Source organism: Podarcis raffonei, chromosome 3 (assembly GCF_027172205.1).
Source record: "Podarcis raffonei isolate rPodRaf1 chromosome 3, rPodRaf1.pri, whole genome shotgun sequence".
NCBI classification, from domain to species: domain Eukaryota; kingdom Metazoa; phylum Chordata; class Lepidosauria; order Squamata; family Lacertidae; genus Podarcis; species Podarcis raffonei.
Window position 1 is genome coordinate 90,008,812 of NC_070604.1, and position 17,086 is coordinate 90,025,897.

The window sequence follows — 17,086 nt, forward strand, 5'->3', positions numbered from 1 at the left end:
ATTTTTTAAAAGGCAAATTGCAGGAGAAGATGCAGCAGTCAGTCACTCTCTCACTCCCTCCAAGCACCCACGCTAGCGAACAAACACACAGGCAACCACACACTCACAAAGCACACACACTAGCAAACACACAGTCACGCTGCAGAGTGGCCAAACCTCCTAGCAAGCACTTCCCTGGCTTCTGCTGACCGCAACGAAGACGTCCCTCGAAGAAAATGTGTGATGCACTTGGGCCAGTCGGCTCCAGGGACCACACATTCGCTCAATAACACGCATAGACATTTCCCCTTACTTTTTAGGAGAAAAAATCTGCATGTTATAGAGGGAAAAATACGGTAAAACGATTTCTAAAGCGTTTCCTGCAGGTTTGAGTTGAGTTAGAGGCATTTTGCTGCATTTTTCTTCACTGATCCTCTCCAAGTGGTCTCTGAAATCTGTAACCTTCAAGCTGGCGCAAGTAAAAATAATGTACAGATTCAAGGGAGTAAATACTTGGCGTTTATAGCTGCAGATTAAGACTTTTTCAGTGGATATTAAATCTGAAGTAAAAGGGGGTTGTGTGTGAAACTGCACCAGAAGGTGGCGCAATTGCAGTAAAGCACACAGTGACTTGAGCACACATGCTTTTAGTGTTGTGGCATAGGTCTCTGGAATTCTGGTCACCACAAGAGAAGTCAGCCCCAACATCGTAAAATTTTTATGTTTGTTGAAAACTTTTTGTCCCTCCCCTCAAGTCTTCCCAACTTGGCCCATTTTATTTCTGCAGCATTTAATACTTACGGCTTTGTTTTATGATTTACGCTATGACTCACTTTCTCTTTTTGTGCACCACTTGGGTATTTTTTAAAAAATATGTACAACGAAATAAATAAATTGAATATATTAATTAAACAGTAACAGTCTCCGTTTCTCTCTGTTAGAACTTGTGGGGATGGAAATTAACTGTTCTTGCTCTAAGAGTCAAAGATGTGCTGCATTTCCTCCCCATTTCCCCATTAAGTAAAACTCAGTTTTCAATCAAAGCAATCCAACGGGAACTATTAAGCAGAGTCTAGGAATTAGTCTATTTCTCTGTAGCACAGGGGTAGCTAACGTGGCGCCCTTCAGATGTTATGAACTACAATTCCCATCATTCCTGTCCTTTAGCTATGCTGGCTTGGGCTGATGGGAGTTGCAGTAAAAAAATAAAAAAATTGTAGGGCCCCACTTTAGCTACCAGCTGCAGCCACCGAAAACTGGTAATCGCAAGATGGTTGAAAGATGTTGTAAGTATTACCTTCATCCTGTACTACAGCTTTCAATAACATCCAGTGGGAGAGTGTTCCTCTTGTACCATTCATCTCTGCTAGGGCTGTACAAACATTTGCAAATAATCAACTATAATTAAAATTTGGGAAGCTGTATAATAACCCAGTCTGATGGGACAGGCTGACCAACCTTAGATATAGACGGTTGTAATGAACATTTCTTTCCCCACCAGGCATAACCAATGTGATGTTGCCAAACATCATTGGCTGATGGTAGCTGGAGTCCGACAATATCTGAAAGCCTTTGCATAAGTTGCCCCAGGTTCTATGTGATTCATCTGCCCATACATATAAAGGTGCTGTTATTCTAAGTTCCAGTTGGACAGGTAGTTCTGCAATGCTTGAAAAAACAACAAAAGTTTTTCCTCTTTTGCAGTTATGTGGACTCAGATTCAAGTGACCAGCCTTTTGAATCCTTCTCTACTGTGACAGCAGCCAGTAGTTAAAATTATTAATATCTCTGAACTTTGAGGAAGTCTGACCCTAGGTGCCTCTGGGGTTAAACAGTGAAAGCGTCAGGAAACTTCTCTGAACAGGTGCCATGAATTTAAATCAGCAGTACTGGCTTTGCAATCCAAAATATTTCCAATTCAAGATGTTCCCATTTCTGTACCGGGAGGGCAATAATGGAATAATACTGAATGTGACTCTGCACACTTCTTGGTCCATCTAACTAACGTTTAGGCCTCTGAGGTTAGCATTGTCAGAGAGCTATGACTGAAGATTGCACAGCCACAATGGACTTTTTCACCTGTAGAATTCAATTGGCAAAGATCACTGATGATTAAACACTACCAAACACCCAATCAGGGATAGGGAAGCTGAGGCCCTTCAAATGTGGGACTCCAACTCCCATCAGCCTCAGCCTACTAGGGACAATAGTCATGGGAACTGTAGTCCAACAAGGTCTTGTGGTCCAACAAGCTCTATATGCAGAATGCCTTGCTTCAGCTGCTCTGAAAAAGCTCTGACCAAACACCAAATTCAAATGATAACAACTCCAGCTATCATCATTCAGTCTGACAAAAGGTTATCCTAGCATTCACTGATACAATAGCGAGTGGGTGGGTGGATAGATCTAAACACAGGGGGGAAATGCTAGAAATCAGTCATAAATTAAATTGTTACAATGAAAGGAAAAAAACACTATGCAAAATTGCATAGAAATGTTTTGTGCTCTACAGCGCCATCTGCTGTTGTATGTTTATAACACATTCAAAATGCTGGTTTTTTGACTAATGTAGCTGAGTCTGGCGTCTGGAGCCCTCGGCCCAGTGAATCACATCTCGAGTTTGCTTCCAGTATTGGAACCAAACATGAATCTACAACTACACTAAACCTGATTTATCAGAGACTGCAAAAATTTAGCTGACTTGAAAGCATAGTAATACAGTGGTACCTTGGGTTAAGTACTTAATTCGTTCTGGAGGTCCGTACTTAACCTGAAACTGTTCTTAACCTGAAGCACCACTTTAGCTAATGGGACCTCCTGCTGCCAACGCACCGCTGGAGCACGATTTCTGTTCTCATCCTGAAGCAAAGTTCTTAACCTGAAGCACTATTTCTGGGTTAGCGGAGTCTGTAACCTGAAGCGTATGTAACCTGAAGCGTATGTAACCCGAGGCACCACTGTAAATGTCATTGAATCCTGATTGACAGGGGAATTTGACCTGTAAGTTGATGGACGCATGGAAATCTTCCTCCAGCTTTAGAATCACTATAGGTTTGCACATACAGCAGAAGGAGATGGTTAAATGAATAGAGCACTTCACGTAGCATGGAGTGAGGTGCCATTTTTGGAGCGCTCCTCCACGTAGAAACCTCCCTGCAAGCAAAAATCTAGCACTACAAAGATAACGTTTTTGGCTCAGCTACTTCCCTATTGTCTTTTCACTTGTGACAGGTCTTCTTTTGTTCTGCTATTAATTTACAGCTTATCTTTTTTAATCATAATCATCCCATTCTGCATTCGAAAGCAGTATCACCCATTCTCCTGGCAGCCCCAGCTAGCACAGCCAATGGTGAGAGATTATCTGGGGGCTCACAGGTCCCTGCTTTCAGAAACTAGCGATATCAGCGAGGGTGGCAGTGGGCATCCGGCCTGCTCTTGTCCACGACTGAGCATGGTCAAGCAGCAGCTTTTCATTATAATAATTCCGATATGAAACCCGCTTTGAGTGAGATCCTCCCAAGCTGGCATTTTTATGAAGGAAAATCCTAGCGCTGCAATGTCTGACTATCCATAGCTCTGCCCCCCAAAGTCATGCCCAACACCCCCATGCACACACCCTGTAACCTTGGCGAACAGCAAGAACACAGCAGGAGAGGCACATTTCAAGAGCACTCACCAGCTGCCTGCTGTGGCATTATGGATGGTTGTATGCACTGGCAGGCCTCAGAGTGGGAGGGTAACATAGCAACCTTTATTCAGAGCTAAAGGGGCAGAATTAATCAGACAGATTTGTCCCTCTTCTGAGCAATGAAGCTGCCTGCCAGTACAGAGAGAGAGAGAGAGAGAGAGAGAGAGATGGAAATGGACAAAGAGGCTGGCACTGCCCTCCATTTTAAAATGCCAACCAATCAGGATCAGTGAACATGCAGCAGCTGGATGTGGGGGTTTTTGTGCTTTTTTTGTTAGTATGTGGGGAGGGGTGGTTAAGTTGCAGGTAGACAATGTAGCTGACAGGCGAGGGAAGGATGACACTTGTTAACTACTCAAAACTCCAAGACGCAAGGCAGAATAAGGTCTGGAAGCTCTCATGGGGTCCCGATAATGGGAAACAAGTCTTCACAGCAGGAAATCTAATTTGGCAATAAAATAAAATAAAATACATACTGTGGTAAAAAGGGATGGCAAAAGCGAAGGAGAGGCTTCAGCAGAAGTTGGCCTGCGATGATAGCCACTTATCAGGCCTCTACAGTTTCAACTATTTATTTATTTATTTATTTTGCCAATTATCACTTCACCAAGGGCATCATGTTGAAGGTTACCAGGTCTCTCCAGTCTTCAAAACATGGCCACCTGTTTTAACACACCACAATCCCCAGAGGATTTCAAAGGGTATCCCGAACAGGCCACAATAAGATGAAAATGGAGAGAACCTACACGAGCCAGGAATCCATAAATTCTTAGCTTTCAATTTATTTATTTTTAAGAGTAGGTTTCAATCATTTGTAGACCCTGACATATATAGCAAAATGCACAGGCACTATTTTACTCCGTTTTGTGTTGTTTTGTTAGGAACTAGCCTGCTCTCCCAGTTTGTGTTTTACTTTGCTACCACCCCCACTCCCAGAGGGGGGTGCAACCCTGCATTTTCGTCTGGCAACTACAGCCACAACCAAGTACACAAACAGGCATTGTGGTGTGTGGTTTTGAAGAGAAGGGCTGTGGCCCCAGGCAAGTGTTTTAGAAAGAAATTCTAGGCTCAGTGACCAATGAAGAAGAATAAGTGGAATCATTTGGGCAGCATAACATCCTAGCTCTCCTAGCCCTCATTACTGACATTATTCTTCTCCAGCTTACTCTTCCTTTCCCTTCCTGTTTTATCTTCTTTGTGATTACACTGCAAGCCCTCTGAACAGAGACCTGTCCTCTCATACTGCAAAGTGCCATACATGCTGAAGGTACTGTTAGCAAAACCACTTGCATAACACAGACAGAGTCCACAGAGAAAAGAACTCATGATAAACACTATACTGAGCGGTATATAATTTGAGGAACAGGGAGGTTTTGTCTTTCTTACTTTAGGCCTTGTATATAGCAGATAGGCATTCAATCAAATGTACAGAGGAAAGACTCCCTCAGAACCACACAGCCAATGAGGGCATGTGCTACCTCAGCAAGCAGCATCCCACTCTGGTTGCTAAGCAACACATCCACCTGTCACCCCCTAGGCTAGCAGAACTTTGACACTAGTAGAATTAATTCTTAAATTACAAACCAAATGACACATGCTGCAGCACTTGCAACAGGTACAATAAAATTATTATTAATGAAATAGGAGTTGGAAGAATGAATGTACCGTATTTTTCGCCGTATAGGACGCACTTTTTCCCCTCCAAAAATGAAGGGGAAATGTGTGTGCATCCTATGGGGCAAATGCAGGCTTTCGCTGAAGCCTGGAGAGCGAGAGGGGTCGGTGCGCACTGACCCCTCTCGCTCTACAGGCTTCAGGAAGCTATCCGCAAGCCTTGCGCGCCCGGCGGGAGTTCCCGCGGGCTCGCAAGGCTTGCGGGCAGCAGCCTGCAGCCCGAAGCACAGGGCGCCCTCCGGAGGGCGTCCTGTGCTTCGAGCAGGTGTCCGCAAGCCTTGCGAGCCCGGCAGGAGTTGCCGCCGGGCTCGCAAGGCTTGTGGATAGCAGGCTGTTCTGGGGGCCGGGGGAAATAATTTTTTTTATTCATTTCCCCCCCCCAAAAAGGAGGTGCGTCCTATGGGCCAGTGCACCCTATAGGGTGAAAAATACGGAAATTAGCAGGGATATAAAAATGAAAACAAGGAGCAAGACTATAGGTTTTAATGTAAGAACCAGGGATTTGTGCTAGATGCAGAAGGGAACAAGGAGCTCGGAATGCCAAACTGTGTGAAGGACCACAAAGTCTAAGCAACAACCAGTTTATTTTTTTTAGAAAGCCAGTATTTCAAAGCAACGCCGTACAAAACTAACAGCTGTTTATTTACATATACATACTACTTTTAAAGTTCAAAAAGAAAGTAAAACAATGCCAATTTTCTCCCTGCTCAAGTTCTTTCCTATTAAGGCGTCTCTGTACAAAGTGTCCCATTTTTTTATTCAGCCTTTCACAACCACATTTGGAAAGTTTTGTATGCTGTCAAGTCCACCGCTTGTAGTACCTCCCAAACCTTTGGTAGCCCATTCAGTTTTTAGAGGGTTTAGCTGCCTTTTCCCCAATGTCTTGCAAATACTATTCTCACTGTGACTATTAAAATCAAAACCACAAGTTGGTCATTATCAAGTGGGCATTGTCTTATGTGAAAGTCCCATTTAACTCAGGACTTATTTCCAAGGTAACACGAATGAATAAGATTGTGGCCCACATTAAGTCTATGCAAGACTGCAGCCGTAGAGAACGGATCAGTTGCACATACAACTCTTAACATTTCTTCATCACATTGAGGGTATTAGTGAAGCAATACTCAAAGCATTTTTGAAATTTCCACGAAGATTGAACCAATTCCCTTTCTTTTAATAAAAATGTCAACAACAGCCATTGCTGGTCCAGAATATCTTCTGTAGAATCTAAAGAGTTGGGTGCCATTATGTGGCCATGCCAAGGTTTTCTTGAACTGGAATACAGAGAATCTCAGCTCCTTATTAAAACAAAAGTCAAATTCCTTTACAGGCTCTTTGTTGCTTCTTTCTGTCATTTGCACCTCTGCACTAATCACTGATAAACAAAGCTTCCTCTTAATTTATTTTTCAAAACTGAAGCAGGTGCCTTCAAATAACTGGCTAGCTTAAATAGTAAAAAATAAAATAAAACAAAACAGTGAAACTATTGGTGAAACAGCAGAAAAACACAGTATGGCAGGGATAAGGAACCTGTGCTCATTCTGATATTGAAGACCAGGGTTTCCCGAACTTAGGTCTCCAGCTGCTTTTGGAGTACAGCTCCCATCATCCCTAGCTAGTGGTCAGGGATGATGGGAACTGTAGTCCAAAAACAGCTGTCAACCCAAGTTTGGGAAACCCTGTTATAGGCTCTGAATTCCCATCTGCCCATGGCTGGCATGTCCAGCAACATCTGTAGGGCCACATGGGCTCCCTATGCACGAGATAAGGTAAAACTCGAACACTCTGAGCATCAGCTCAGCAGGTTTGTCCTGGATGTGCAATATAAGTACGCAAGAAAAGCCTGCTGGGTTGGACCAATGGCCCATCTAGTCCAGCATCCTGTTCTCACATTGGCCAACCAGACGCCTGTGGGAGACCTGAAAGCAGAATTCAAGCAGAACTGCACATTCCTCTCCTGTGGCTTCCAGCAGCTAGTATTCAGGAACATTACTGCTGCCATGGGTCAGCTTTGCCTGCTGAACAGAAGCCTGGAGAAGGCAAACTGATACCACCTGCAGCTGATCAGCCTTCAAGGACACAGAGAAGGCACTGATGACAACCAGCTGGCTCTGGCCTTCTTAAACAGAGCTCCCAGCAGTCATCAATGCTCGAAACAATGCCTGTGGTTCCTGGCCCTACCTTGCTAAATCCTGCTCTTCCACTGGACCCTTGGCTCTGTGATCATCTGGATTCCCTGACCTCTGGATTCCCTGATTATGCTGATTGCTGCCTGCCCAACCCTCAGAATGGACTTGATTTCGGATGTGGATTCTGCTCTCAGGCCAGTGTTCCACAGAGGGTCCTAGCCCCTGCTTACTCAAAAACGGGACGACGACAGTAGCCATGATGGCTAGTAGCCACTGACAGCCCTCTCCTCTGTGAATTTGTCTAATCCTCTGTTAAAGCCATCTAGGTTGGTGGCAATCACTGCTTACCAGGGGACTGAATTCCATTGTTTAAAGATACAGTCCGTGAAAAAGTATTTTCTTTCAACTGTCCCGAATCTTCCAACCATCAGCTTCTTTGAACGTCCACAAATTCTAGTGTTACGAGGGTGGAGACTTCTCTCTCTCCCATTTTCTCCAGGCCATGCTTAATTTTATAATCTGCTATCATGTCACCTCTTACTTGGTTTTTCTCTATTCTAAAAAGTCCCAAATGCTGGCACCTTTCTACACAGGGGAGTCATTCCACCTCCTCGATCATCTCGGTTGCCCTTTTCTGAACCTTTTCCAATTCTATACTATCCTCTTTGAGGTGAGGCAGCTAGAACTGGATGAGATGAAAGCCTGCAGGAAATGGCATAAATGGGAGTCATTAGGAGGGAGCTTTTATGCTGTGACTTTTGTATGCCTTATCACCTTCAGTTCTGGGAGCGCTGACAAGTGATGACTACTCTTGATGTACGTACTTGTCCATTTATAATCGACCTGTTTCAGATCAGTTAATTTTAAGCAGATTCAATTTCTGGAAACTCATGTGCATGAGGAAATAGTCTGAAAGAAAGCATTGCTCTCAGATGATGCACACATGTGTAGTGGCAAGCACAATCTGAGATGAGACGATCCTCGCAAATGCAAGAAGGAATGTTCTTAAGATGGTGTAGTTTTTATAAGTACTAAAACAATCAAAATATATAGACTGCTGACTTCAGAGACACTTCAGTTGATCTTTTTTAATAATAATAATCAGCTAGTCAAAAAATTAACAAAAATCCAATACTGTACAAATTGAGAAAATGCTGCCAAGGCAATTACGTTTTAAGTACTTTTCTGTATCTGAAACCCCCAATCCATTGACTGGTACTCAACACAACTTCTGCCATAGCTGTTTTAGCGTCTTATGACTACTTTTACTGGATTGTCGTTAATGTTTCCTTAGAATGTTCATTGTTTTAACTTCCACCCTGAGCTTGCCTGAGGAATGGGAAGGTATGAAGCAGGTCTAGTAAGCTGAAAGTTATTCCATCCCTAAACTGCACAGCTGGACTTGTTCAATGTTCCACAGTGTGCTTTGCCTCCCTTTCCCGTGGGCAATCTGCGTACCTGCTGATATCGTGGCCCTTCAACTTATTCCTTATCTGAACACTTTCTAAACATTGGCATGCATATTTAAGCTACAACCCAACTCTTCTGGCTCATCCTAGAGTTTAGCATCCCAAGGTCTTTCTGTTCTCGGGTTTGACACCCCAGTGTTTTTTCCGCCGGCTGCCACCTTTAGAAAATTGTTGAAGCCAATGCCATAAGCAGAGAACAAATTGCTGCTCAACTCCCCCTTTGTATTTCTGCAATGTTGCTAGGGGGTGGCGCCATCTGAAAAGGTCAAGTAAACATACCAGTGTCCTCGCTATAAGGGGGTGGGGGGGAGAGAAGGACAAGCGTGTTTACAAAGTTGTCAGGTGGCCACTGGCAACTGTACAAAGGGGCAACCAGACAATGTTCAAGCTTCTTTGAAAAGCTCTTCAAAGAGAAGCATTATGCTCAGTTGCACATAACCAGGCATAGTAGGAAATTAGCCAGATCTGGGTTCTCACTGACGCCAACTCATGATAGTCTCAATTCAACCCCTAATGCCCTCTTTCTGGCATGGTGCTTGCATTAATAAAGCACTTCCACTGTGCTATGATGCAAAATAAGCTTTTCAAAAGGCCATTTTTTACATGTTTCAGCTAAATAAACCGCATGTGCTGAGCATTTGAAGGCTTACATGCAATAAAAACTGTTTACTTATCTACAGAGCATAGCAGTATAGGTGAAGAACACCGTTCAAAAAAGTAATTTAGTCATGAATTACTCTGGTTGTTGATAAACCATTTTTCATGCATTGACTTGCATGGAAATGGGAAGGGCTGTGGCCTATCCACTTTCTGATTTTTCCTTACTTGGGGAATGGGGACATTGCTCCTGAAAATAGGCTACACCATCCCTACAGCACTGACCTTGCTTATTTTGTCTCTCCATCTGGCCAGTCTTTATAGAGCTCTCAAAATGCAAGCTCTTGGTACTGCCGCACTGGTAGAACGCACAACAATATGGAAGAGCCATAGCTCAGAGGCAGGGCATAAGCTTCGTGTGCAGAAGGCCCTGGGTTCAAACCTCAGCATCTTCAAGTAATACTGGGAGAGACGCCTGCCTGAAAGCTTGGAAAGCCACTGCCAGTCAGAGGAGACAGTACTGAGGTAGATGGACCAATAGCATAAAGCACCACTCAATGTTCCTAAGCTTAAAAAGGTAAAGGGACCCCAAACCATTAGGTCCAGTCGTGACCGACTCTGGGGTTGCAGTGCTCATCTCGCTTTATTGACCGAGGGAGCCGGCGTACAGCTTCTGGGTCATGTGGCCAGCATGACTAAGCTGCTTCTGGCGAACCAGAGCAGTGCACGAAAACGCCGTTTACCTTCCCGCCGGAGCGGTACCTATTTATCTACTTGCACTTTGATGTGCTTTCGAACTGCTAGGTTGGCAGGAGCAGGGACCGAGCAACGGGAGCTCACCCCGTCGCGGGGATTCAAACCGCCGACCTTCTGATCAGCAAGCCCTAGGCTCTGTGGTTTAACCCACAGCGCCACCCGCGTCCCTTGTTCCTAAGCTTATTGTGCTTTTAATTGATCAATTCCCCTTCAAAGACTTGCTGCATATGCAACTGGGGCTGCAGTCTTTCTCTCTGTCTTCCTTTCTCCCAACAATTTTTTTTTAGTAAAAACACAATACAACATCAAACACTAAAAAAAAATTCCCCTGAACAGGACTGCCTTCAGATGTCTTTTAAAAATCACATAGTTGTTTATCTCTTTGACATCTGCTGGGAGGGCATTCCACAGGGCGGGCGCCACTACCGAGAAGGCCCTCGGCCTGGTTCCCGGTAACCTCACCTCTTGCAATGAGGGAACCACCAGAAGGACCTTGGAGCTGGATCTCCGTGTCTTGGGCTGAAGACACCCCTTCAGGTGTACAGGGCCAAAGCCATTTAGAATTTTAAAGGTCAGCACCAACACTTTGATTTATTCTGGGAGCCAATGTAGTCCTTTTAAGACGGCTGTTAATAGTCCCAGCGGCCACTCCCAGTCACCAATCTAACCGCCACATTCTGGATTAGTTGTAGTTTCCCAGCCACCTTCAAATGTAGATCCACACAGAGTGCACTGCAATAGTCCAAGCAGGAGATAACTAGGGCATGTACCACCCTGGCGAGATAATGCAGAGGCAGGTCGGGTCTCAGCCGGTGTACCAGATGGAGCTGCCTTGGATATAGAGCATAGGAACATAGGAAGCTGCCTTACAACAAGTCAAGCCATCTGGCTTTGAACCATCTATAGGGAGTGGCAGTAATGGAAGAGTTGTTGCTCGGTGGCAGAACACATGCAAATCGTCCCCATTTCCATCTCCAGAACCTCCAAGCAGGGCTGGGAAATACTTCTGTTGAAATGCTGGCAATCTGCTGCCAGTCAGCAGAATGACCTTGATCAGTAGTTCGTCTCCCTTAATCTCCAGTTAGGGCTGGAAAAGATCCTGGAGAGCTGAAATACAGACCATCAGCATGCGCCCTCTGCAACTAAGCTACGGCATCTTTGGAACACCAGTACTCTGCCAACACAGGCACATGTCGCTTTGAACGGGTACTGCTGGTACATGTGCTTGTAAGACTTTATAGCCTTTATGTCTAATGCAAATCAGATGCTAGCCTCGGGATCTGCAATACACAGAATGAATGGCTGCCTTATGGAGTAAATGTGCAGGGGGTGGGGGGGGTGGGAGAGAATATATGCAAGCACCCTGTATACACCCTGCAATTTGCATTAGGCTCCAGGCACTGCAGTTGCTCACAGCTAACAAACCCAACACAGGCAATATTATGCATGCAGAAAGAATCAAAACTGAAAAGAACAAAGTGCATCTTTATCATCTTTCTCTAACCAAGGCTGTTGGCACAGGGACTACACATGGCGACACTAGGCCCTTGCCTCTGGATAAATCACTTCCCTGGCAGAGGCCAAGGATGAGAATCGTGGGCAAAAGGTACAGCAGAAGAATTAATGAAAAGGAGATCCAGGTTCCCACACTCATCAGAAAGATAGGCAAATATAAGAGATCTGTTGACAGACTATGGTGTGGAAAACTGTAACCTCCCTGCAACCCAGTCTTTGGGGAGGGGGACCCCCAAAATTCATATATATGAATGAGAGCCATTGATTTGACCTACATCTCCTGCTTCCACTCCTACCTTAACTTTTTTACTCTATTCCTACATTTAATTTAATTGTTAACAAGGCCCCAAATGGGACAAATTTCAAATAGCCTCTGGGCTGACAGATAATGCCAAAATTAAAATAAAAGGCAAGATTCAACTCCCACCCTCCACCCATGTAATGAAATGATCAAAGTCTAATTACCACCTTGCTGGAGAAATAAGCCACGAAGAAATAAGCCTCAAACTTGGAAGAGCAAAGAAGGACACCCAAATATTTGCCCCTTCCATGGAGCACTATCTGATACTGATGGCTCTGTTAGCAAGAGCATTCCAGCTCTTGTACATGAAGTCTCTGCCTCGTATCTAACTTAGCCAGTTGGCTTGTTTGGAGGACTAAGGATTCCATGCTTAGTTAAAGTTGCTCTCTATTCCGAACAGAAAGAACTTAGAACTGGTGCAGAAGAACTATCATTTGCAAAGGCAACCCATGGAACCGCAGGAAACAGATTGCTATTCTGTGAGAATGAAGAGCTTGAAAGTGAGTGCAGGTCTACAAAACAGGATCCACAGAAGATGAAGTGAGTTGCAATAATCTACATCAACTCTCACCAGAGATTAGGCTTATTTTCAGGAAATCCATCAAGGAGATGGCGCTTCTCTTCCTATTTTGCATCCTTCTCGTTCTTGCTTTCAAGCCTCCTCATCTCTTGCCTTATCCATTTGGTCATTTCCAATAACTTTGCTATTTCAGCTCAAACCTGGAATTTTATGGATTACTCAAAATGGCATCACCTGTTCTCCCTTCCTCCTGCACAAGGCTAGAGCTCCCATCTTGCTACACTATTTTTTCTCCCACATGTGGGTAGTGAATTTGTACTGGCCAATGAATTTGTACTGGCATACATTCTGGATAAAATAATACTATGAAAATGTTACATAGATGGTACTATACCCTTTTGCATGCAGAAAAAGTCTCACTAATTTTTTGGAAAGGGTGTGGAAAGAGACCTATATATATTTGGTTAGAATGTCAAGAGGTAGAAAGGTATTGAATAGCGTGTTATGTGAAACATCTAAAACATAAAGCATATGATTGATTTCTTTGAATATAGCACCACACCAGAAGAGTTGGTAAAGTAGCAAAAAATCTTACCTATCAGATATGTATGATCAAAGGGATCACAAAACCAGAGTAATATTTTGCTGTGTGGAAGGACTTTATTTTTTACAGGGGAAAAAGAACAATGAAACACATGCTTCAGTTTGGAAAAATCAAGTGGGATCAACACTATAATTTGCAGTTCTTGGTGTCTGCAACAAGGGGCTGGGAAAAGGACCTCTGTTGTTTTTAAACAAGAGATAAAAAAGACGAAATGCTATTTTGTTGTTAACCTGTTGGCCATTTAGAATTCTGCACTGGAAAGTTTCTTAAAGAAATAATAATCACTTCCTCTCAGAGGATCCTTTGAAACTGCCAAAGATCGTGTACTAAGTTATACTGTTTTAATTTGCTTAGTGGTTATCAGCCACTTTACAGCTTTATGATCTCTCAGATTATGCCCACAAGCTGTTTAGAGATGAGATTTACATAAATGAGCCACAAACTTCCTGTTTATTTGTCTTGGAGAGTTAGGTCATATCAATCATCTTCCTTATTTCTGTGCTTCAGTCCATATGCAGAGTTAAGAAATTATTTTCTGGTGCCATTTGTGAAAGGGATGCCCACTGCCACCCCCCACAATAAACAGGAGGTATATGCTGGCTAGAACTCCATGATAAATTACCCAGCTGAAATCTTTTGCCTGGAGAACTCAGCAAAACCAGGGGAATGTTTTGCAAAGTAGCAAATGGGATTTTAAGTTAACTTTTCTGAAAAGCGAGTCAATTACTAAGAAGAATGCTTACAAAATTTAAGGAGGGCTGTACCACACACTGAGAAGATAAAAGAAGCAAAAATCACCAGGTGCAGGAAATAATCTATTGCCAAATCGATTCCCAGCACATTTCAAACATTCATGCTCTTCCTCTTGGGAAAGTGCATGGGAGAAGATTACTTTCACATCTTAGCTCTCGCTTCCCCGCCCTTATCATAATAGGAGGATATTATGTGATGAAAGAAGCATTCCAAGAACACAGCTCTGCTGTGGCATTGCTGGCCACAAAAATGCTACCTCTATAACAAATTATTGTTTTAGTTAAGTGGAAGGGGCTGCAGAAAATATTCTTGCCATCATGACCAACCCAATCTAGTACTTATTTTTTTTTAAGACACTTTTGTGCTTCAGTGAAGGACTTTAAGTAATTATCTGCTCCTCAGCTATTCTCTTCTTTCCTTCTTACCTGCTCTCATGCAGGTATCCACACTGCCTTGAAGAAATGTGTATTAGCTTCCCAACTTCCCTCTCTAACTCACCCTAGCATCCACATGTCCACCCGGCACTTGCCACCCCCTCCTCTCCATTTTTGGAATTAGATCCCTCCTTCTACCACAGGGGTGAGGAACTGGTTCAGGTGGGGGGACAGTTATCTCCCCCACCCCTCGAAGGCCAAGCATGGCAGGTGGGCAAGGTCTCCCACCTACCAATCACCTGACATCAGAATAGCACCAGGTGACCCACTTTTGCCTGCTTGGTTCTATGTCAGACTCTGCGGGTAAAAGCACAGCCCACGAAGCACCAACAATAGGCCAATCAGCACTCGCAGATGGAGCCTCCTAAGACCTGCTGATCAGTGCACAGAACTTGGGAGGCACTGTCAATCAGCTGATCAGCAGTGGCTGCAAACCCCATTTCAGTTGAGCTAGGTGAGTGTGGCTTGGCTGAAATGGAAGCTGCATGGTACCAGTTCAGATGATTTGTCCATCTAGTTCAGTATTGTCCACATTGGATGTCAGCAGCTCTCCAAAGTTTCAGAATGGGGACATTCCTACCCCAGCCTAGAGATGTCAGGGATTGAATGTGAGGCCTTCTCTGCATGTGAATCAGATACTCTACCAATGACCAGTTATCCTTATTACTGAATGAAGTGATAATCATCTATTTCAGTTCTTCCTAATGGGCACAACTAATGCGTAACTGATTGTATACACCACATATCTACATATTAAGCATGCATCCAACGATGAAATGATTAGCACTAATGCTGTGATTAATGCAAAGCACCATCTAAGGATATTCAGATGTTATTCCCAACTGGCAATAATAGTAATAGAGTGGCCACATGTTCTTCCATTTGAAGGGCTGTCAAAGGCAAGTATGGGTTAAAGGCAAAAAGCCACAATAAGGGACAGCTGGGGCCATGGAAGTTGCCAGTCAGGCGTCAGCAGAACAAACTGAGCAGGCACACAGGTCACCTTGTTACAGTCTTCTTCCTAGCTGCGATGAGAGGTGTTGCGCTTCCATTTAAAATTATAGTCAGTACTTCCCTCTTTGTCACTAGTCTCAATAGCTAGCAGTGCGTTTTATCAGCTAGAGTTAGGGTGCCAACTATGTCCATTCTTGGACAGGGATAGCCTGTCGGTGGTGATTCATGCACTTGTGACCACAATGCAATGTGATCTACCGTATTTTTTGCTCTATAAGACTCACTTTTTCCCTCCTAAAAAGTAAGGGGAAATGTGTGTGCGTCTTATGGAGCAAATGCAGGCTGCGCAGCCATCCCAGAAGCCAGAACAGCAAGAGGGTTCGCTGCTTTCGCTGCGCAGTGATCCCTCTTGTTGTTCTGGCCTCTGAGAGTCAGGATATTTTTTTCTTGTTTCCCTCCTCCAAAAACTAGGTGCGTCTTATGGTCTGGTGCGTCTTATAGAGAGAAAAATACGGTATGTGGGGCTACCTTTGCACCTTCATTTGGAAGCCTCACTTGGTGCAACATACTACAGTTACAGTGTTGACAGGGCCAGCCTATCACCAGCACATTGCTCTGGGGCTCAAATGCTTGCCGTGGCTGCCTATACTCTACCGGGCCAGTTTGAAGGTTCTTGTATTCACAAGGACTTTAACAACATGGGCCCAGAATATTTTAAAGACTGCCTAATCCCTTATATCCCAGCCCAATCATTTCGGACCTGGGGGAAGTCTCTGTTGGCGGTCCTCCATGGTTCATAACTACTAGATGTTCGGCCTAGTTGGGCCAAAAGGGTTAATAGATAAAAGAAAGAAACCAAATTATATGAAAGTACAGGCAAGCCCTTTCTTCCATAGAGATACATCACAGCCCTTAACCCAGCTCCCTTCTCCCAATCTCTCACAAAATTCTGTTGGACAGAGAAAGGCTGACAATGATGATTCATGCATCAGAAACTTCAGGATTCCTGCACATGGCTCAGAATATACAGATGAACTCCCTGATGCTCAAGTTGAGGAGTGTCTAGTTTCCGTCTCTGCCTGCAGTCCTCACCTGATCTTCACCCTCGCCTCTAAACACAACCCCTTTCTGGAGAAAAAACCATGAAAGTTCTTCTGAGGCAACTGCAACCCATTGAAGATGAAGTTCTCTGCTATTCCAGAAGTGGACCCAGGTGGGGGGCACAACATTTTGGATGTCTCCAGCCTGCCAGTGTTTTGTGGGAGTGATTCAGCTGCCTGCCAGGACTTTAGGTTTGCACAACTGAAGTGGATTGAATGGCCCCCATCACCCGAGCACAACAAATCCACTTTAAAATACACAAGACATTTTGCAGTTTGGAAAGTGTCATGGAAATATAATGAAAAGTGTGAGTTAAGTGAAAGACGTGTAAGCATGCTGCAAGGAAATCAGGATGAATGCAAGACGAAGGTTCATTGCTATATTACCATCCCACAAGCAAGGAAACTTCATTGCCCAACCCCAGGAGGAAGAAGACAAAAATGAGAACTATCAAGCAATAGCCACTTACCCGAATTTTGATGATTCTCGTCTTTGTGCCACAATTCTTCTTAAACAGCATCTTCTGAAAAAGAAGCAGAATCATAGGGTAAGAGTGAGCAGATATGCAAGATATAAGCAGTGGAGCTGCACAATTAATTTGGGTGTTAAATA

The 17,086-nt window shown here is 44.0% G+C and overlaps 1 protein-coding gene across 2 annotated transcripts in view; it reads right to left on the bottom strand.

Annotated features, from left to right (window-relative positions):
• LOC128411020 (uncharacterized) overlaps positions 1 to 17,086 on the bottom strand; it is a 77,998-nt gene that overhangs the window by 15,534 nt on the left and 45,378 nt on the right. For both annotated transcript variants that reach the window (XM_053382958.1, XM_053382957.1), the window contains exon 4: positions 16,944 to 16,997. In XM_053382958.1, the coding sequence (XP_053238933.1) occupies positions 16,944 to 16,997 (54 nt within the window). The remainder of the gene's footprint in view (positions 1 to 16,943; positions 16,998 to 17,086) is intronic.